This window comes from Bubalus kerabau, chromosome 17 (assembly GCF_029407905.1).
Source record: "Bubalus kerabau isolate K-KA32 ecotype Philippines breed swamp buffalo chromosome 17, PCC_UOA_SB_1v2, whole genome shotgun sequence".
In the NCBI taxonomy this organism is placed as follows: domain Eukaryota; kingdom Metazoa; phylum Chordata; class Mammalia; order Artiodactyla; family Bovidae; genus Bubalus; species Bubalus kerabau.
In genome coordinates this window covers 61,241,890-61,258,758 of record NC_073640.1, presented here as the reverse complement: position 1 = coordinate 61,258,758, position 16,869 = coordinate 61,241,890, and the positions used below count along the sequence as shown (strand labels likewise).

Genomic DNA, 16,869 nt, shown 5'->3' with positions numbered 1-16,869 from the left:
CAGTCCTGAATATTCATTGGAATGACTAATGCTGAAGCTGAAACTCCAATACTTTGGCCACCTGATGCAAAGAACTGACTCATGTGAAAAGACCCTGATGCTAGGAAAGATTGAAGGCAGGAGGAGAAGGGGACGACAGAGAATGAGATGATTAGATGGCATTTCTGACTCAATGGACATGAGTTTGAGTAAACTCTTGAGAGTTGGTGATGGACAAGGAGGCCTGGCTTGCTGCAATCCATGAGGTTGCAAAGAGTTGGACACAACTGAGCAACTGAACTGAACTGAAGTATTCTTCGGAAGATAAAAAGCATCTGCAGGGTAGTATATATATTTTGATTCTTTTATGAGAACAAACCATAAATGTTTTGTCTTTTTGAAAATTCCGATTGGTTAAATATTTAGCTTGCATTACTTTAGGGTTTGTGCTTATGAGTAGAGAATATCATAAATTTTCACATTCCCAGTTTTTGCAATTCTTCATTGTTAATATCTTTGTATAGTAATTATGTTTTACTTTATTATAAACATACCCATTTTAGAAAAGTTTTAGAATACTGAATGATGTAGCTGTTCATAATATAGTAAATATAGACTTGTATCATTTTTCTTTTGTAAAAAATATACTTACCTGCATTTAAAATTTGGAGGAGAATATATTGTTAACAGTGTTTTGCTCTTAGGTACAATATGGGTGACAAAATTTGTTTATATATGCTTTTTAATTTTTATATATTAAGAATTTGTTTTCATAATTTTTTAATAGTATTACATTCCCTTCAGGGATTAAATTTCAGCCCTATTCACCTGAGATGTCAAACTCTGAAAGGTGAGTTGAACATGTGGTCCAGAGAACTCGGGGCAGCCCATTCTGTGACTCTGACTGATCAGTTTCAGGAATGAGCGGCAGTGACCCTGCCATAGCAGCATGTGTAGGTTCACAGAAGGACAAGTAAAAAGGATCTGAGGACCTGGTAGGTGGGGCCCTCATGTCTAATTCTTTGTTGTAGAATATCTGCCCAGAATCCATCCTGTGACAGTGTGGGGTGGGAGTGGCTGCACTAATCCGGGATTTAGGGCAGAGCTGTTCAAATTTAAGTATAGATCAGAAAGGTCATTTTATAAACCCAGAGTCTGGGGTCCCCAGTCTCACAGGTTCTGGTTTGGGTCTGCAGTGTGACTGAAGAGCTTGCATCTTTTACAAGCCTCTCAGAGGATCCTGAGGCAGGAAGCCCAGAGAAAACACTTAGAAAAACATCTAGAGTGTTCTTGGCTCACAACAGATCTTGTTGGCTCCCCCTGGTACATTTAGGTGTTGATTCAAATTACATTTGCCCAGAAGAGCCTTCGTTGGAAACACTTTCTAAAATAGCTTCCCCATGACAGCGTATGTACTAGCCTTAATATTTCTCCAAAACATTTATCAGAACTGATATTCTGATGTGTATTTACTCAGTCACCTTCACTAGACTGTATGCTCCACGAAGGCCGTGGCTTTGCCTGTTTTGTTCTGATGAGTCTCCAGTGATTAAAACAGTGTCTGGCCAAATGTAGATGCTTAACAAATATTTTTAAAGGAATGAATTACTCACCATGCAGTTGGATATTGAATACTGCCACAATACTGTATGGCAAATGTCCTTTTCTTTTTCCCCTAAAAGCAAGACTCATCATTTGTAAACTGGGTTAAATATCCTTATTATATCAAAGAAAATAACTGGATAGAGACAAGAGAATAGATCTATTGCTTGGAAAACTAAGAATTTGTTGCAAGCAGACCTGCCCAAAAAGAATTTACAAAGGAGACTGACAAAAAGAAAATAACAGAAGGAAACATGTGACATCAGGAATGAAGAAAAAGGAATGGAAAGGGTAAATAGATCATCAAATATAATAGGCTAGTCTCCTTTCGAGTTTTTTTCAAGTTACATTGGGTGGTTGAAAGCAGACATGACAACTTTACCTGATATGGTTCTCAATGTAGGTAGAAGTGTTGAGATATCATTCACTCTTAGGGAACTGTAAATTAAGGCCATCATTATCTACTACCACATACGTGACAGGATGGCTGGAATCAAGTATGACAGTGCCAACTGCTAGAAAAGACATGGAACATCCGGGGTGTTCATACACTACTGGTGAGAATGTCAGTTAGTACAGCCACTAAAGAAAAATTTGGCAGTTTCTTATAAAGTTAAACACAAATGTAACATGACTGCTGGGTATTTACCCCAAAGGAACAAATACTTACTTTCCCATAAAGTTGGGTCCATAAATGTTCATAGGGTTTTATTCAAAACAATGAAACACTGGAAAACAATCCAGACATGTCAATAGTAAACAGATAGTCATTGTACATCCATACAAAAGAATACTATTAACAAGTAAAACTATTTATACACCAAAAAAATTGGATGGATCTTAACAGCAATTTGCTGAGTGAAACGAAGCCTATCTCAAAGGCTACACACAGTATGATTCCATTTTAACAGCATTGTTGAAATAACCAAGTTGGAGTGATGGAATTTGACCAGTGGTCACCATGGTCAGGGTTGGGGGAAGAGTGTGACCACAGAGGAGTAACATGAGGATGTTTCTTTGTGTTGGCACAATTCTGCATCCCAATTGTGGTGGGGTTTACAGAAATCTTATGTACAAGATAAAATTTCTTAAAACTATATACTAAAAACAAAAAAACTTCATAAAATTAGTGCATGCAAAAACCTACTAAAATCCAAATAAGATCCAGTTTACTTAACAGCACTGCACCAATGTCATTTTATTGGGTTTGATGATGTATTATGGTTATGTAAGATAACATCACTGAAGAAACTGAGTAAGGGTATGTGGGAACTTGGTATATTTTGTAATTACTTGGGAGTCTAAAACTATTTCAAAACAAATTTTAGAAAAATCATTTTTAAAGTGTTTGTAAACTACCTAATCCTACTTATAAACTTAAATACATCGTTATGTTGGATTACATTTATGAATACATTCCTTTTTCCTTTGAAGTACATTGTAGACAGAGCTGAATTTAGAACCTAAGAAATGCAAGAGTGAAACATATAATAATACAAAGTGGGCACAGAACACTCCTGTATTGTATATAACAATACAAATTAGTGTCAAGACTAGGCCACTTTAAAATTATGGAATCATTGATATGGTTCAAGGTATTCTGCCCCAAAATGGACATCAGGTGTATAATAAATTTAGACTTGTGATAGAAAGTTCAAGTATATGTCATTTTCATGAGGTTTCTTTCCTTCAGAATTCTGATATTTTGCTAAAGTTACTCCATATTTAGTGGGTCCATAACCATTTTATTTCTGTGTGAATTCATGAAAAGCAATGAGGCAGAATGTATCACTGAAATCCTACCATATTCATTGCCATCTGAAAATTTTTCTCCAGCATGCATATCAGGCAACTTACTGAGGTTTTATTTCCAGGCAAAGGCTTTCCCACGATCATCATATTGTTACTATGTATGAGCTCATTGGTGATCTATTATGATCACTGATGAGATAGGGTTTTTATTTCCATAGAAGGTTTTCCTAGCCTCTCCATTCATAGGATTTATCTTAGCATACACTTTTCAGACATATAATTAGTACCTAAAAATGCTTCCTTGAGCTTTTTCTGCATTGAATGTATCAGAGCTTTTCCTACATGTTAATTTAGACATACAATGTGAGGTAACTGATCACTGAAGGCACTAGCACATTCTCTTCATTCATTAAATTTCACCCCTATTGCAAATTTCATATTTCCTAAGGGTGAAATCTAGCAGCAGGCTAATCTACACTGACAATAGTCAAGGATGCTAGGAGCACACTTATGTTTAATGAGTTCACTGAACTATCATCTTTTTTATCCTAAAAAATTCACTTGTATATAATGAGTTCAGAGTTTCTACAAAGAATTATATACTTTGACCTATATGTTTCTCATGTGTATTAACAAGGGTTGACAAAAGATTACCCCCAATCACTGGATTCACAGTCTGTCTCTTTTATGAGTTCTTTGAGGTACAATGAGTGTTGAATTTGTGTTGAAGGCTTTCTCACATTAATTGCATACATACAGTTTGTCTCCTGTGTAAATTTTCTGGTGGGTAATGAGACCAATACCAATGCTGAATAGGATTTTCCACAGTCAGTATATATAAAGGTTAGAAATCTCTGATGTTGGACAAACCATATTTTCTTCCTGTTGGTGTAATCATAGTCATCGCTTTTATGGTTTGTTTCCATTATGAGTTCTCTGATGTACAAGGAGATTCCTTTTTGAGGAGAAGCCTTTTCCACAATCACTGCATACAAAAGGTTTCTCTCCTGTATGAGTCCGCTGATGAACCACTAGACGGCTTTTCACAATGAAGCCTTTGCCACATTCACTGCAGGCATAAGGTTTCTCTCTAGTATGAATCTGCTGATGTAAAATGAGCTCTGTTTCCATGACAAAACCTAGTCCACATTCACTGCATATATAGGACTTCTCTCCCATATGAATTTGTTGATGTACGATGAGATAGCGTTTCATGGTGAAACCTTTTCCACACTCACTGCATGTAAAGGGTTTCTCTCCAGTATGAGTTCGCTGATGTACCACAAGATTGCTCTTAAAGGCAAACTCTTTTCCACATTTATTGCATGTATAGGGTTTCTCTCCAGTGTGAGTTCGCTGATGTAACATTAGTCCACTGTTCACAATGAAGCCTTTCCCACATTCACTGCATCGGTAAGGTTTTTCACCAGTATGTGTTCGCTGATGCACGACCAGCCGACTCTTTAATGGGAAGCCTTTCCCACACTCACTGCAGATGTAGGGTTTCTCTCCAGTGTGAATTCGTTGATGTACAGTAAGCATGCTCTTCACAGTGAAGCCTTTTCCACATTCACTACATACATAGGATTTCTCTACTGTATGAGTCTTCTGATGTACAATCAGATTACCCTTCCTGGGAAAGCCTTTTCCACATTCATTGCACACATACGGCTTCTCTCCTGTATGAATTCGCTGATGTTCGGTCAGACGGCTCTTCATAATGAAACCTTTCCCACATTCATTGCATATGTAGGGTCTCTCTCCTGTATGATTCCGTTGGTGGATGATGACATAGTGCTTTGTGGTAAAGCCTTTCCCACATTCACTGCAGATGTACGGTTTCTCTCCGGTGTGAGTTCGCTGGTGTATAGTGAGCATGCTCTTTCCAGTGAAGCCTTTTCCACATTCACTACATACATAGCATTTCTCTCCAGTATGATTTCGCTGATGTAAGATGAGATTACGCTTCCCTGGGAAGCCTTTTCCACAGTCACTGCATACATAAGGTTTCTCTCCTGTGTGAGTTCGCTGGTGTTCAATCAGACGGCTCTTCGTGGTGAAGACTTTTCCACAATCACTGCATATAAAAGATTTCTCTCTCTCATGAATTCTCTGATGTTCATTGAGCCTGGACTTCCGGGAGAATACTTTTGCACACAGATTGCATCCATAAGGTTTCTCTCCTGTATGAACTCTCTGATGATCAGTGAGCTGAGACTTCTTAACAAAGGCTTTCCCACATTCACTGCATATATGGGCTTTCTCTATGTTGTGAGTTATTTGGTGCTTAATGACTTGGGACTTAGTGCTGATGGGTTTTACACTTACAGGGCATTTAACTGGAGAATGACATTTTTCATGTTTACCAAACAGAAATGATTTCCCATCTCCATTACATTTAGTAGAGTTTTTAATTTCATAGCTTTGGCTCTGGATGACTAAACTTAAATTTGACTTCAAAGTTTTTATATAGAACTCAAACATATCATGATTTTGCCTGAAACAGAAATAACTTTGGCTTTGAGGAACAGGATTTCCAAATGTATTATGTTCCTGGTATTGTTCAATACCTTTCAGCATTTTTTTATTTTCCCAGTCAACCTGCAGATGATTACCAATGTTGCCAGTTTCTAGGAAAGAAGAGAATAATGAATCCTTTTTATTCCTGTTTGGAATAAAATTGGTTAAAAAATTCCTTGTTTTTTAAAAATGGTACTTTAGTGGCAACCTTATGATAACAGTATGAAACAAACACTCCCTGTATAAATGTTCCTTATTTCTTACTCATTGGTAAAACCAAAGTCATACAGGGACTTCCCTGGTGGGCCAGTAGTCAAGACTCTGTACTTCCACTGTAGGGCACATGGGTTTGATCCCACATGCCAAAATTTAAAAAAAAAAAAAAAATTTAAAGTGTGGCCAAAAATTTAAAAAAACAAACCAAAAAAACCACACAAAGATTTCTTCTTGAGCTGAGGCCTGGAAGGTGGAATTCCACAGCCAGGGAAGTGAAACAGATTTGTGACAGGGTTCAAAGGAGTGAGTTATAAAATCCAAGGAAGGCGAAAACAAGGCAAACAAAAATCAAGATGTGAAATAAAATCAAGGATCAGATCTCAGAAGCAAAAACAGGTATATTTCCCTCCCAAGGCCTAAAAGTTCTTTTATGGGAAGAGCTATGCAGAGGCACAATTTCTGCATTTTCAGACACTCCCCAGCCTCTTCTCCCTGTCTAGCTCAGGACATCTGCAGTTACCAACCATTTCTCACTCACCTGGCCAGGTACGACTGTGGATTTCATCTTCTGTCATCCATCGTTCTTCCCCTTGTTCCAACTTGAACAGCACATCTGATTTGCTGACTCGATACCCTGTTTATGGGAAATGACAGAAGATTTAGTCCCACTGAATTGGGCTGGGGCTGGCCAAGACAGGAGAATTTTACATTTGAGGGGTTGGTTTTCACATCTGCCAAGCAGAGGCTTTGCACTCAGGAGAGACTCATGGGATGTTATAATATGATGATATCTCTTTGGTCTCCACCCATGGTTTCTGGCAGAGAGCTTCTTCAGCCCTCATAGGGACTTCCCTGGTGGTCCAGTGGCTAAGACTCCAAGCTTCCAATGCAGAGGGCCTGGGTTTGATCCATGGTCATGGAACTAGATCCCATATGCTGCAACTAAAGAACCCATATGCCACAACAGAGCTTGAAGATCCTTTTTGCCACAACTAAGACCTGGTGTGCATACTAAGTCACTTCAGTTGTGTCTGACTCTTTGTGACCCTACAGACTCTAACCCACCAGGTTCTCTGTCCATGGGATTCTTCAGCATGAATACTGGAGTGGGTTGCCATGACCTTCTCCAGGGGATCTTCCTGACCCAGGGATCAAACCATAGTCTCTTGTATCTCCTACACTGGCAGGCGGGTTCTTTACCACTAGCGCCACCTGGGAAGACCTGGCACAGCCGAATAAATATTTTTTAAATTAAAATAAAAATGAAGCCCTTGTAATTTCCTATGTGAGAGGCATGGCAGAAACCTCTTTTGTTACAGCATTTGGTCAAATTCCAGTTCCTGGCACAAGAACTTCCAACACCCTTGGTCTCCAAGAGTGATGGGTGTCTTCTGTGTGCTGATAAGATGACTGGGGCCCTAGGGAGTTTAAGAGTGGAGACTGGCTGCCAGAAAAACCAAGGCATGAACAGAAGGTTAGAAATTTCAGCTCCTCCTACCCCTGCCATGAGCTTCCCTGATAGCTCAGTTGGTAAAGAATCCACCTGCAATGCAGGAGACCCCCATTCGATTCCTGGGTCAGGAAGATCCGCTGGAGAAGCGATAGGTTAACCACTCCAGTATTCTGGCCTGGAAAATTCTGTGGACTGTATAGCCCATGAGGTTGCAAAGAGTCGGACATGACTGAGAGACTTTCACTTTCTTTCACTTTTCACCCCCGCCACACAGAGAGAGGGGACTGGAGACTGAGTTAACCACCCACAGCCAGTGACTTTAAAAAAACATGCCTACACAATGAAATCAGCATAAAACCCCCTACACAACCAGGCTGGGGGAGCTTCTGGGTTGATGACCACATCAAGGTGACACACTTGGAGCACTCATGGAAGGAGCATGATCCCTCCCCCTTAACTCTGCCCCAGCATCTCTTCCATTTGGCTATTCCTGAGTTTTATCCTTTATAATAAACTAGTAATGGTAAGTTAAGTGCTTTCCTGAGTTCTGTCAGCCATTCTAACAAACTGTCAAATGCTGAGGGGTGGAGAATGGGAATACTTGATTTTTTTTTTAATGTAATTTTTTTTTTTTTTTTTTTTTTTTTGGCCATGCCCCATGGCATGTAGGACCTTAGTTTCCCAACCAGGGATCAAACTTGTGCTCCCTGCATTTGAAGTGCGAAGTCTTAACCACTGGACCACTAGGGAAGTCCCAAAGGTTCAGTTTATAGTCAAGTCAGACAGAAGTGTGGGTACCCTGGACACCTAATATGTTCAACTTACATCCGAAGTGAGCCTGTAAGCCTCTGGGGTATGATGCTGAATTTGGGTGGTTAGTGTCAAAAGAGGACTGAATTGCGGGACACCCAGGCTGTACATGGAGAGTAGGAGAATTGGTTACTAGTATAGAAAAAACCCAGACATTTGGTGTCAGTCGTGTTGGGCATAAAAACAGTTCATAGCACATTGTATATATCCTTTCAATAGGAGCTAGAAGAGGCAATAAGAATCTGCCATAGGGCACTGCAGTATTTCAAAGTTTAAGCAGCTGAGAAAATAAAAGCCACTGATTGGGGACCCTCTGAAGGACCCAAGGGAGCTGTCCTCACCCACGGACACCAGGTTGCTATAGTTCTCCAGCATCACATCCCGGTACAGGGTCTTCTGAGCAGGGGCCAGGAGCTGCCACTCTTCCCATGTGAAGTCCACAGCCACATCCTTGAATGACACGATTTCCTGGAGTAACAGATTCCTGGTTTAATATGAGTGTTTCTCTTCAATTCATTCATAAAGAATATAAAGGAAGCTGTCCTGCTCATATCAAGTACGATTTTGACACCAATTTTCATGTGTATGTTTTTTTTAAACACACCACCAAGCAACTGTCTGACACCAGCTGTGTGTCCTACCATTCAATTCTGACACGATCAACCTGAAGAGAGCACCACGTGGCATACGGTAAAGGCTCAGTCCCATGTCTAAAATATGACACAAAGGAACCTAGTTACAAAATAGAGACAGACTCACACAGAGAATAGACTTATGGTTGCCAAAGTGGGAGTTGGAGGAGAAATGGGTTGGGAGTTTGGGATTAGCAGATGCAAACTATTATATATATAGAATGGATAAATAAAGTTCTAATGTTCTGCACAGAGAATATACTGTGACAAGCCATAATGGAAAATCGTATGAAAAAAGAATGTATATACATGTATAACAGAATCACTTTGGTATACAGCAAAAATTAACATAACATTGTAAATCAACTATACTTCAATTTAAAAAAGATTTTAAAGAAGATATCATGAGCAAAGCTGAAAGAAAAGTGACAGGCCAGGAAAATATTTTTTATAAACAAAAGAAAGAGGACTTCCCCAGGAGTCCAGTGCTAAGAATCCATGCTTCCACTGCAGGGAGTGCATGTTCAATTTCTGGTCAAGGAAATAAGGTCCCACATGCCACGTTGCGAGGTTAAAATAAAAGAGAAAGAATCAATATACAGTACATAGGAATGATTCATTAATCAGAAGAAAAAGATAATCTTGTTAATATATAAATGATAAGGACAGACATTTCTCAAGAGAAAAAATGCAGCTGATCAATTAATATATAAGACCAATTTCAACCTCATCTGTGATGAGGTAAATGCAAAATATGGCCAAAAAAAAAAAAAAAACTGATTACTGAAAATCATACAATTTGATAATATCCTAGTATTAAGTGCTGTCAAAGACTAAAGGCATGGATGACCTCATACAGCCCTTACCATGTGGCAGGCACTCCTCTAAATGCTTTACATAGTTTAACACAGTTTTTTTGAGTATGACTATAGACAAATGGCTCAGTGGGTAAAGAATCTCTCTGCAATGCAGGAGACATAGGAGACATGGGTTCAATCCCTGGGTTGGGAAGATCCCCTGGAGGAGGAAATGACAACCCACTCCAGTATTCTTGCCTGGAGAATTCCATGGACAGAGGAACTTGGCAGGTTAAAGCCCATGGAGTCACACAGAGTCAGACACAACTGAGTGACTAAGCACAGTACAGCACACAGACAAATGGAATTTTATACAGCTAATCTTCACTGAACAATTGCAGTCATTATTCGTTTGGATGTTTAAATTATATCATCTTAGGGCAATAGGATGTTCTTTAAGAGTGTAATTTTTTGCACAAAACATCCTAACAGATGTGTACACAGATATGTGCATGAACCCACATACATTTGTAAATAGACACACATCTACAGGTGTGCACACAGAGTCAGTGACAGATACACATGATGTTCTAACACTATAGTTTCACAGGAATCACATAAACACTACATTCTTAATCGCACTTTGCCATGGTGTTGGGGTTAGATTCAGTTTATTTCTCTCTACTGAACTGGATTTTTTTTTTTTTTACAGGCTCTACAAATCCATTAAGGAATAAAGGAGAGAAAAAAATAAGACATGAGTCACCTGCGCCTGGATCATATTCTCTGTTCTCTGAAAACAGTTGGCAATGCAGAGGTTCTGTCTCTGTCTCTTCTGGATATTCCTGTTAATTTCTAGTTAGATATCACAGCTGCCAGAGTGTCCCCAGAAATAACAATATCTAGGTCCTGGAACATTCTCTTACTTTATTCATATCTTGTCTGTTGTTTAAACCTGTGGGTTGAAAAGCAAAATTACTTTTAGGATTATATTCCTACTTTCTGTGAGCTCACCTTAATACTACGGTCCCCAGTATTTCTGTCTCTCCATTTAGTTTCCCAGAAAATTGCACACCTCCGGCCAGTGAAACCTAATTCCCTGAATATGTGGGAGTAGCATGAATTTGATGGGGGAAGTGGCCAAGGAGAATTGGCACATCACTACATTTCAGTGGCAGGTAATTTTCAGCACAGTTATACAGATGAAGCCATCTGGGGATTGAGAAACTGTAAAATTCTTCCTTTAAATTTTGTTGCCCTGACACCTCTTAAAAAGTCTTCATATCCCTTGTTTAAATACATTTTCAACACAAGGGCCAATGAGCAAATCAGAAAAAGAATATGAGCTATACAATCTTGAGAAAGAAGAATGGAACTGGAGGAATCAACCTGCCTGACTTCAGGCTATACTACAAAGCTACAGTCATCAAGACAGTATGGTACTGGCACAAGACAGAAACATAGATCAATGAAACAATATAGAAAGCCCAGAGATGAATCCACGCACCTATGGACACCTTATCTTTGACAAAGGAGGCAAGAATATACAATGGAGAAAAGACAATCTCTTTAACAAGTGGTGCTGGGAAAACTGGTCAACCACTTGTAAAAGAATGAAACTAGGACAATTTCTAACACCATACACAAAAATAAACTCAAAATGGATTAAAGATCTAAATGTAAGGCCAGAAATTATAAAACTCCTAGAGGAAAACATAGGCAAAACACTCTCTGACATAAATCACAGCAGGATCCTCTATGACACACTTCCCAGAGTAATGGAAATAAAAGCAAAAATAAACAAATGGGACCTAATTAAACTTAAAAGCTTTTGCACAATGAAGGAAACTATAAGCAAGGTGAAAAGACAGCCTTCAGAATGGAAGAAAATAAAAGCCAACGAAGCAACTGACAAAGAATTAATCTCAAAAATATACAAGCAGCACCTGCAGCTCAATTCCAGAAAAATAAATGACCCAATCAAAAAATGGGCCAAAGAACTAAATAGACATTTCTCCAAAGAAGACATACAGATGGCTAACAAACACTTGAAAAGATGCTCAACATCACTCATTATCAGAGAAATGCAAATCAAAACCACAATGAAGTACCATCTCACACTGGTCAGAATGGCTGCTGTCAAAAAAGTCTACAAACAATAAATGCTGGAGAGGGTGTGGAGAAAAAGGAACCCTCTTACACTGTTGGTGGGAATGCAAACTAGTACAGCCACTATGGAGAACGGTGTGCAGATTCCTTAAAAAACTGGAAATAGAACTGCCATACGACCCAGCAATCCCACTGCTGGGCATACACACTGGGGAAACTGGAATTGAAAGAGACACATGTACCCCAATGTTCATAGCAGGACTGTTTACAATAGGCAGGACATGGAAGCAACCTAGATGTCCATCAGCAGACGAATGGATAAGAAAGCTGTGGTACATATACTCAATGGACTATTACTTAGCTATTTAAAAAAATGCATTTGAATCAGTTCTAATGAGGTGGATGAAACTGGAGCCTATTATACAGAGCAAAGTAAGAAAGAAAAACACCAATACAGTATATTAACACATATATATGGAATTTAGAAAGATGGTAATGATGACCCTATATGCGAGACAGCAAAAGAGACACAGATGTAAAGAACAGACTTTTGGACTCTGTGGGAGAAGGTGAGTGTGGGACGATTTGGGAGAATAGCATTGAAACATATATATTATCATATGTGAAACAGATCACCAGTCAAGGTTCGATGCATGAGATAGGGTGCTCAGGGCTGGTGCACTGGGAGGACCCTGAGAGAAGGGATGGGGAGGGAGGTGGGAGGGAAGGTCAGAATGGGGAACACATATACACCCATGGCTGATTCATGTGAATGCATGGCAAAAACCACCACAGTATTGTAAAGTAATTAGCCTCCAATTAAAATTAAAAAAAAAAAACCACCACAAAACTAAAAAAAAAAAAAAAAAGAATATGAGCTATAAATACAAATATAAAAACAATTCAAAAATATAAATACTGGGGAAATGAATAAGGGAGTCAACTTGCAGGAAGAAGAATAAAGACAAAATTTAAAGGGACTAGAAAACTGGTGGGTCGAGGGACTTGGACCTGAAGTTTTCGGGGAATGTTAAGTTCATTAGCCAAAGTCTGAGCTAAACACACGAACCTACCAGGGCTCCGGAGCCTCCAAGCCTTCTGCGTCACGCATTTCTGCACGAAAGACAGTGACCATTACCCACCTCACCCCTCACCCGACTAACACCAAACCAGGTCAGATACACACGTATACTGACCTCCCTTAATGGTTCCTCGACTTTGAGCTCCAAATTATTCGAAAACCGGAACAAGACACCGCATTCACTGACAATCCCCACCGCACTAGTTGTCAACCGCCAAGATGCTAAACCCTGACCTCAGGACTCTCGGTAGTTGATCTGTTCAGACTTTTCGGTGACCACCAGAGCCCATGACTGACCCCAAGACACCCCGATCACGGACGTTCAGTACACGCTCCCCTCAAAAACAAAATCAAACCGCCACCCGCCCTCGTGCTACCTTAACGGGCTGGAAGGAGCCACAACCCACCTAAAGGCCGACAGACCGCCCCCGTCCCCGCCTTTTACAGCCAGACACACAAACCCACCTGGTTCTCTCCTGAACCTGCAGCCACCTCTTCAGGGCCTAACTTTCTTCCCTAAGCTTCTTTCACTTCTGGTCCCCTCGCCCAGCCCCCTCTACAGACACCAACCGTCAAAGGTCAGCGGCGTTTTTACCGCGTTTCTATGGTGAATGATAGGGCGTTTCCGGCATTTCCTTATGAGCTAATATATACGCGCCACCACTGCCGCCTCGGCCCCCTGGGGGCCGCCATCTTTGCGCATCTGTCGTATAGAGGGCGTACGGGTCTGCTGAGAAACCACGGCCGAAATTCTATTTCCTGGCCCAAGGAAAATGGGGCGATTTTAAGAGGTTTGAGCTCATACAAAGCAATCATGACGTGAGGGTAAATTCGTTTGAATGGACAGGGCCCGCTTTCTAAGATCGGAGCCCATCAAGACCAGAAGGATGCAGGCATACATTCTAAGCGGCTGTTAATGGCTGTGGCGTCTCAGCTCTGTGGGAAATTAAAATTACTTCCGGACATCTCGATCACTGGTTTAACCCCGAAAAGATCTAGAGACCGTATGAAAACTTAAGCGTGCTTGGAAAAAAAAAAAAAAACTGGAGGCGCTCTATAGCCATTGGGCAGGAGCACCGTGGAAGCAGCCATCTTAGAAGATCGGTGTCCGTACTCAAAGCAAGTGCTTCGTGCGGGGCGGGGCTAGGCGTGGAATTGTCAGGTTAAGTGTTTGAGGAAAACCGAGGTTTGGGAAACGGATTAGTATAGCGATCACAATGTGAGCAGAAACAGTGGACGTTGTGAGCCACTTCTCAAGTGTGCTAATTACACGGCCGAAATAAAAAACTTGCCATATCCTAGGCAGCACAGGACAGTCTTCTGTCACTATACATTACTCTGCATTCTTTTCGTAAAATTAGTACTGTAGGTTCTGGCTTCTTTCACATAGCATAATTGTTTTGAAATTCATCATTACTAAAGTATCAATAGTTCGTTCCTTTTTGTTGCTTTAGTATTCATTGTTGGATACTCACTGGATAATCATTCACCAATGGGTGGACCTTTGAATTGGTTCATTTTTTTGGATACTGCAAATAGAACTATGAATATCCGTGTACAACAATGACCTCAAAGAACTGGTTTTCCCAGTTCCGTGCATCTTCGTCGCCTCCCCAAAAAGTCTTTGCCAGTCATTTACAGGGATACTACCCAGTTTATGCCCTGCTCCAGCTCATATTTCTCCCATCACCCCAGCCCTAAGCTCGAAGACTCACTCACCCTGAGGAAACAGATCTTGAGAACACAGGCTGTGGCACAGACCCCAGGTTCACCTGTTGGCTTCAATATGTTTAACCCTATAGCCAATGCCATAAACAATTCTCAGAAAGTGAGTGATAGTCATGTAACCAAAGGTCATAGCAAGAAGTTAGTTCCATTTTCCAATATTCCCTAAAATGACAATAATTTGTAAGAGGGGCTCAGGATTACTGAAGGCTGTTCTACTCAGAGTGAGGGTTCATAACAGCTAAAGGACACAGATTAACATCAGCCAAGGGAAGAGACTGGAAGGGCAGAGTCTGGGGACGTTCCAAATGGAGCTTCCAGCTGCCTTTCCAACAATGGAATCATGGGCAGTGTGACTTTATTCCCCCTTATTTTTTAATTGAAGTATAGCTGATTTACAATGTTGTGTTAGTTTCAGATGCACAGAAAAGTGATTCAGTTTTACATGGTGTTAGTTGCTGAGTAGTGTCTGACTCTTTGCAACACTGTGGACCGCAGCCAGCTAGGCTCCTGTGTCCATGGGATTCTCCAGGCAGGAATACTGGAGTGGGTTACCATTCCCTTCTCCAGATCTTCTCAACCCAAGGATCAAACCCAGGTCTCCAGAATTGCAGGCAGATTCTTTACCATCTGAGCCACCAGGGAAGCCAGAGTTTGACACATACATAATAAATCCCTTTAATTTAAAAAATATTAAATTTTAAAAATTGAAGTATAGTCGATTTACGTTGTGTTAGTTTCAGATATATAGAAAAACAATTCAATTATTCATATATATTGGGCTTCCCACATGGTGCTAGTGGTAGAGAACCCACCTGCCAATGCAGGAGACATAAGAGACGCAGGTTTGATCCCCGGGTCGGGAAGATCTGGAGGAGAGCATAGCAACCTACTCCAGTATTCTTGCCTAGAGAATCCCATGGATAGAACAGCCTGACAGACTATAGTCCATAGAGTCAGAAAGCATCAGACATGACTCAAGTGACTTAGCATGCACATACATGAATATATATTGTTTTTCAGATTCTTTTCCTTAATAGGTTACTACAAAATATTTAGTATAGTTCTCTGTCCTATACTATAGGCTCTTGGTTATGTTTTTCATTTGGCCACACCTTCAGGCTTGCAGAATAGTAGTTCCCCAACCAAGGATAGAATCTGTGTCCCCTGCAGTAGAAGGGCAGAGTCCTAACCACAGGACTGCCAGAGAATTCCCATGGTTATCTATTTTATATATAATAGTGAGGGTTACTTTCCTGACATAAATGTGTGACAGCAGGCAGGCAGGGGGTATCACCAACCAGGAGCTCCCCTGAACCCCAATGTCCAGTCTTTATCTGGGGCTGGATCCCAGCAGGCTGGAAGGAAACCCACAGGCCTGATTTTAGTTTCCAGTCCCTGCAGAGGTCCACTGACACCATGGGATCTATAGCTTCCACCCTAAATCAGTGTGGGTGTGGTTTTTCCTTTTTCCCTTGCCGATTTTAGTGTCTATTCTTTCTATAATACATATAACCTTGAGGATAACAAGTTTTCTGAGTTCTATCAGTCTTTCTAGCAGATTATCAGACCTGAGGGTGATCTTGGGGACCCCCCCAACACAATAGTGAAAGTGAAAGTCACTCAGTTGTGTCCGACTCTTTGTGACCCCACAGACTGTAGCCTGCCAGGCTTCTCTGTCCATGGAATTCTCGAGGCAAGAATACTGAAATGGGTAGCCATTCCCTTTTCCAGGGGATCATCCCAACCCAGGGATCGAACCCAGGTCTCCCACGTTTCAGGTGGATTCTTTACCAGCTGAGCTACCAGGAAAGCCCCCCAACACAATATGGAAGGTCCTTTTTTGACAAACATGTATATATCATTACACATATTATTAAACATATACATATGTATGTTGCCTTTCCTTTAAAAAATATATACTTTACTCATGGCTACATTTTAAAGATAGGAAATTCAAATGATGACATATATATATTTAAATGAATAATTATTAACTCAATTTCTAGCCCCTCTCCCATCCCCATAGTATATGAGGATAAAGTAGAAAGTTCCAAGCTTCTAATCATGGTTTGGTCTTTCTGGTGACAGTCGCACTTCAGAGATAGGCAGAAGCCCACCCAGAGTCACTTTATGAGAGCATATGTTCCCATCACCTAGGAAATTCCAAGGGATTTAACAGTTCTGTGTAAG

General features: G+C 40.5%; 1 protein-coding gene across 7 annotated transcripts in view; it reads right to left on the bottom strand.

The window, feature by feature from the left end:
• Positions 1 to 2,263: 2,263 nt before the first annotated feature.
• The window catches only part of LOC129631722 (zinc finger protein 432-like), a 58,180-nt gene continuing 43,574 nt past the window's right edge, over positions 2,264 to 16,869 (bottom strand). For 3 of the 7 annotated variants that reach the window (XM_055552932.1, XM_055552933.1, XM_055552934.1), the window contains exons 6-9: positions 10,688 to 10,716; positions 8,674 to 8,800; positions 6,608 to 6,703; positions 2,264 to 5,963 (exon numbers count right to left, since the gene is read on the bottom strand). In XM_055552932.1, the coding sequence (XP_055408907.1) occupies positions 4,243 to 5,963; positions 6,608 to 6,703; positions 8,674 to 8,800; positions 10,688 to 10,716 (1,973 nt within the window). In that variant the 3' untranslated portion in view covers positions 2,264 to 4,242. Of the gene's footprint in view, positions 5,964 to 6,607; positions 6,704 to 8,673; positions 8,801 to 10,527; positions 10,717 to 12,943; positions 12,981 to 13,416; positions 14,753 to 16,869 lie in introns of those variants that run through there. The other 4 variants (XM_055552938.1, XM_055552935.1, XM_055552937.1 and 1 more) reach the window with 4 other exon arrangements.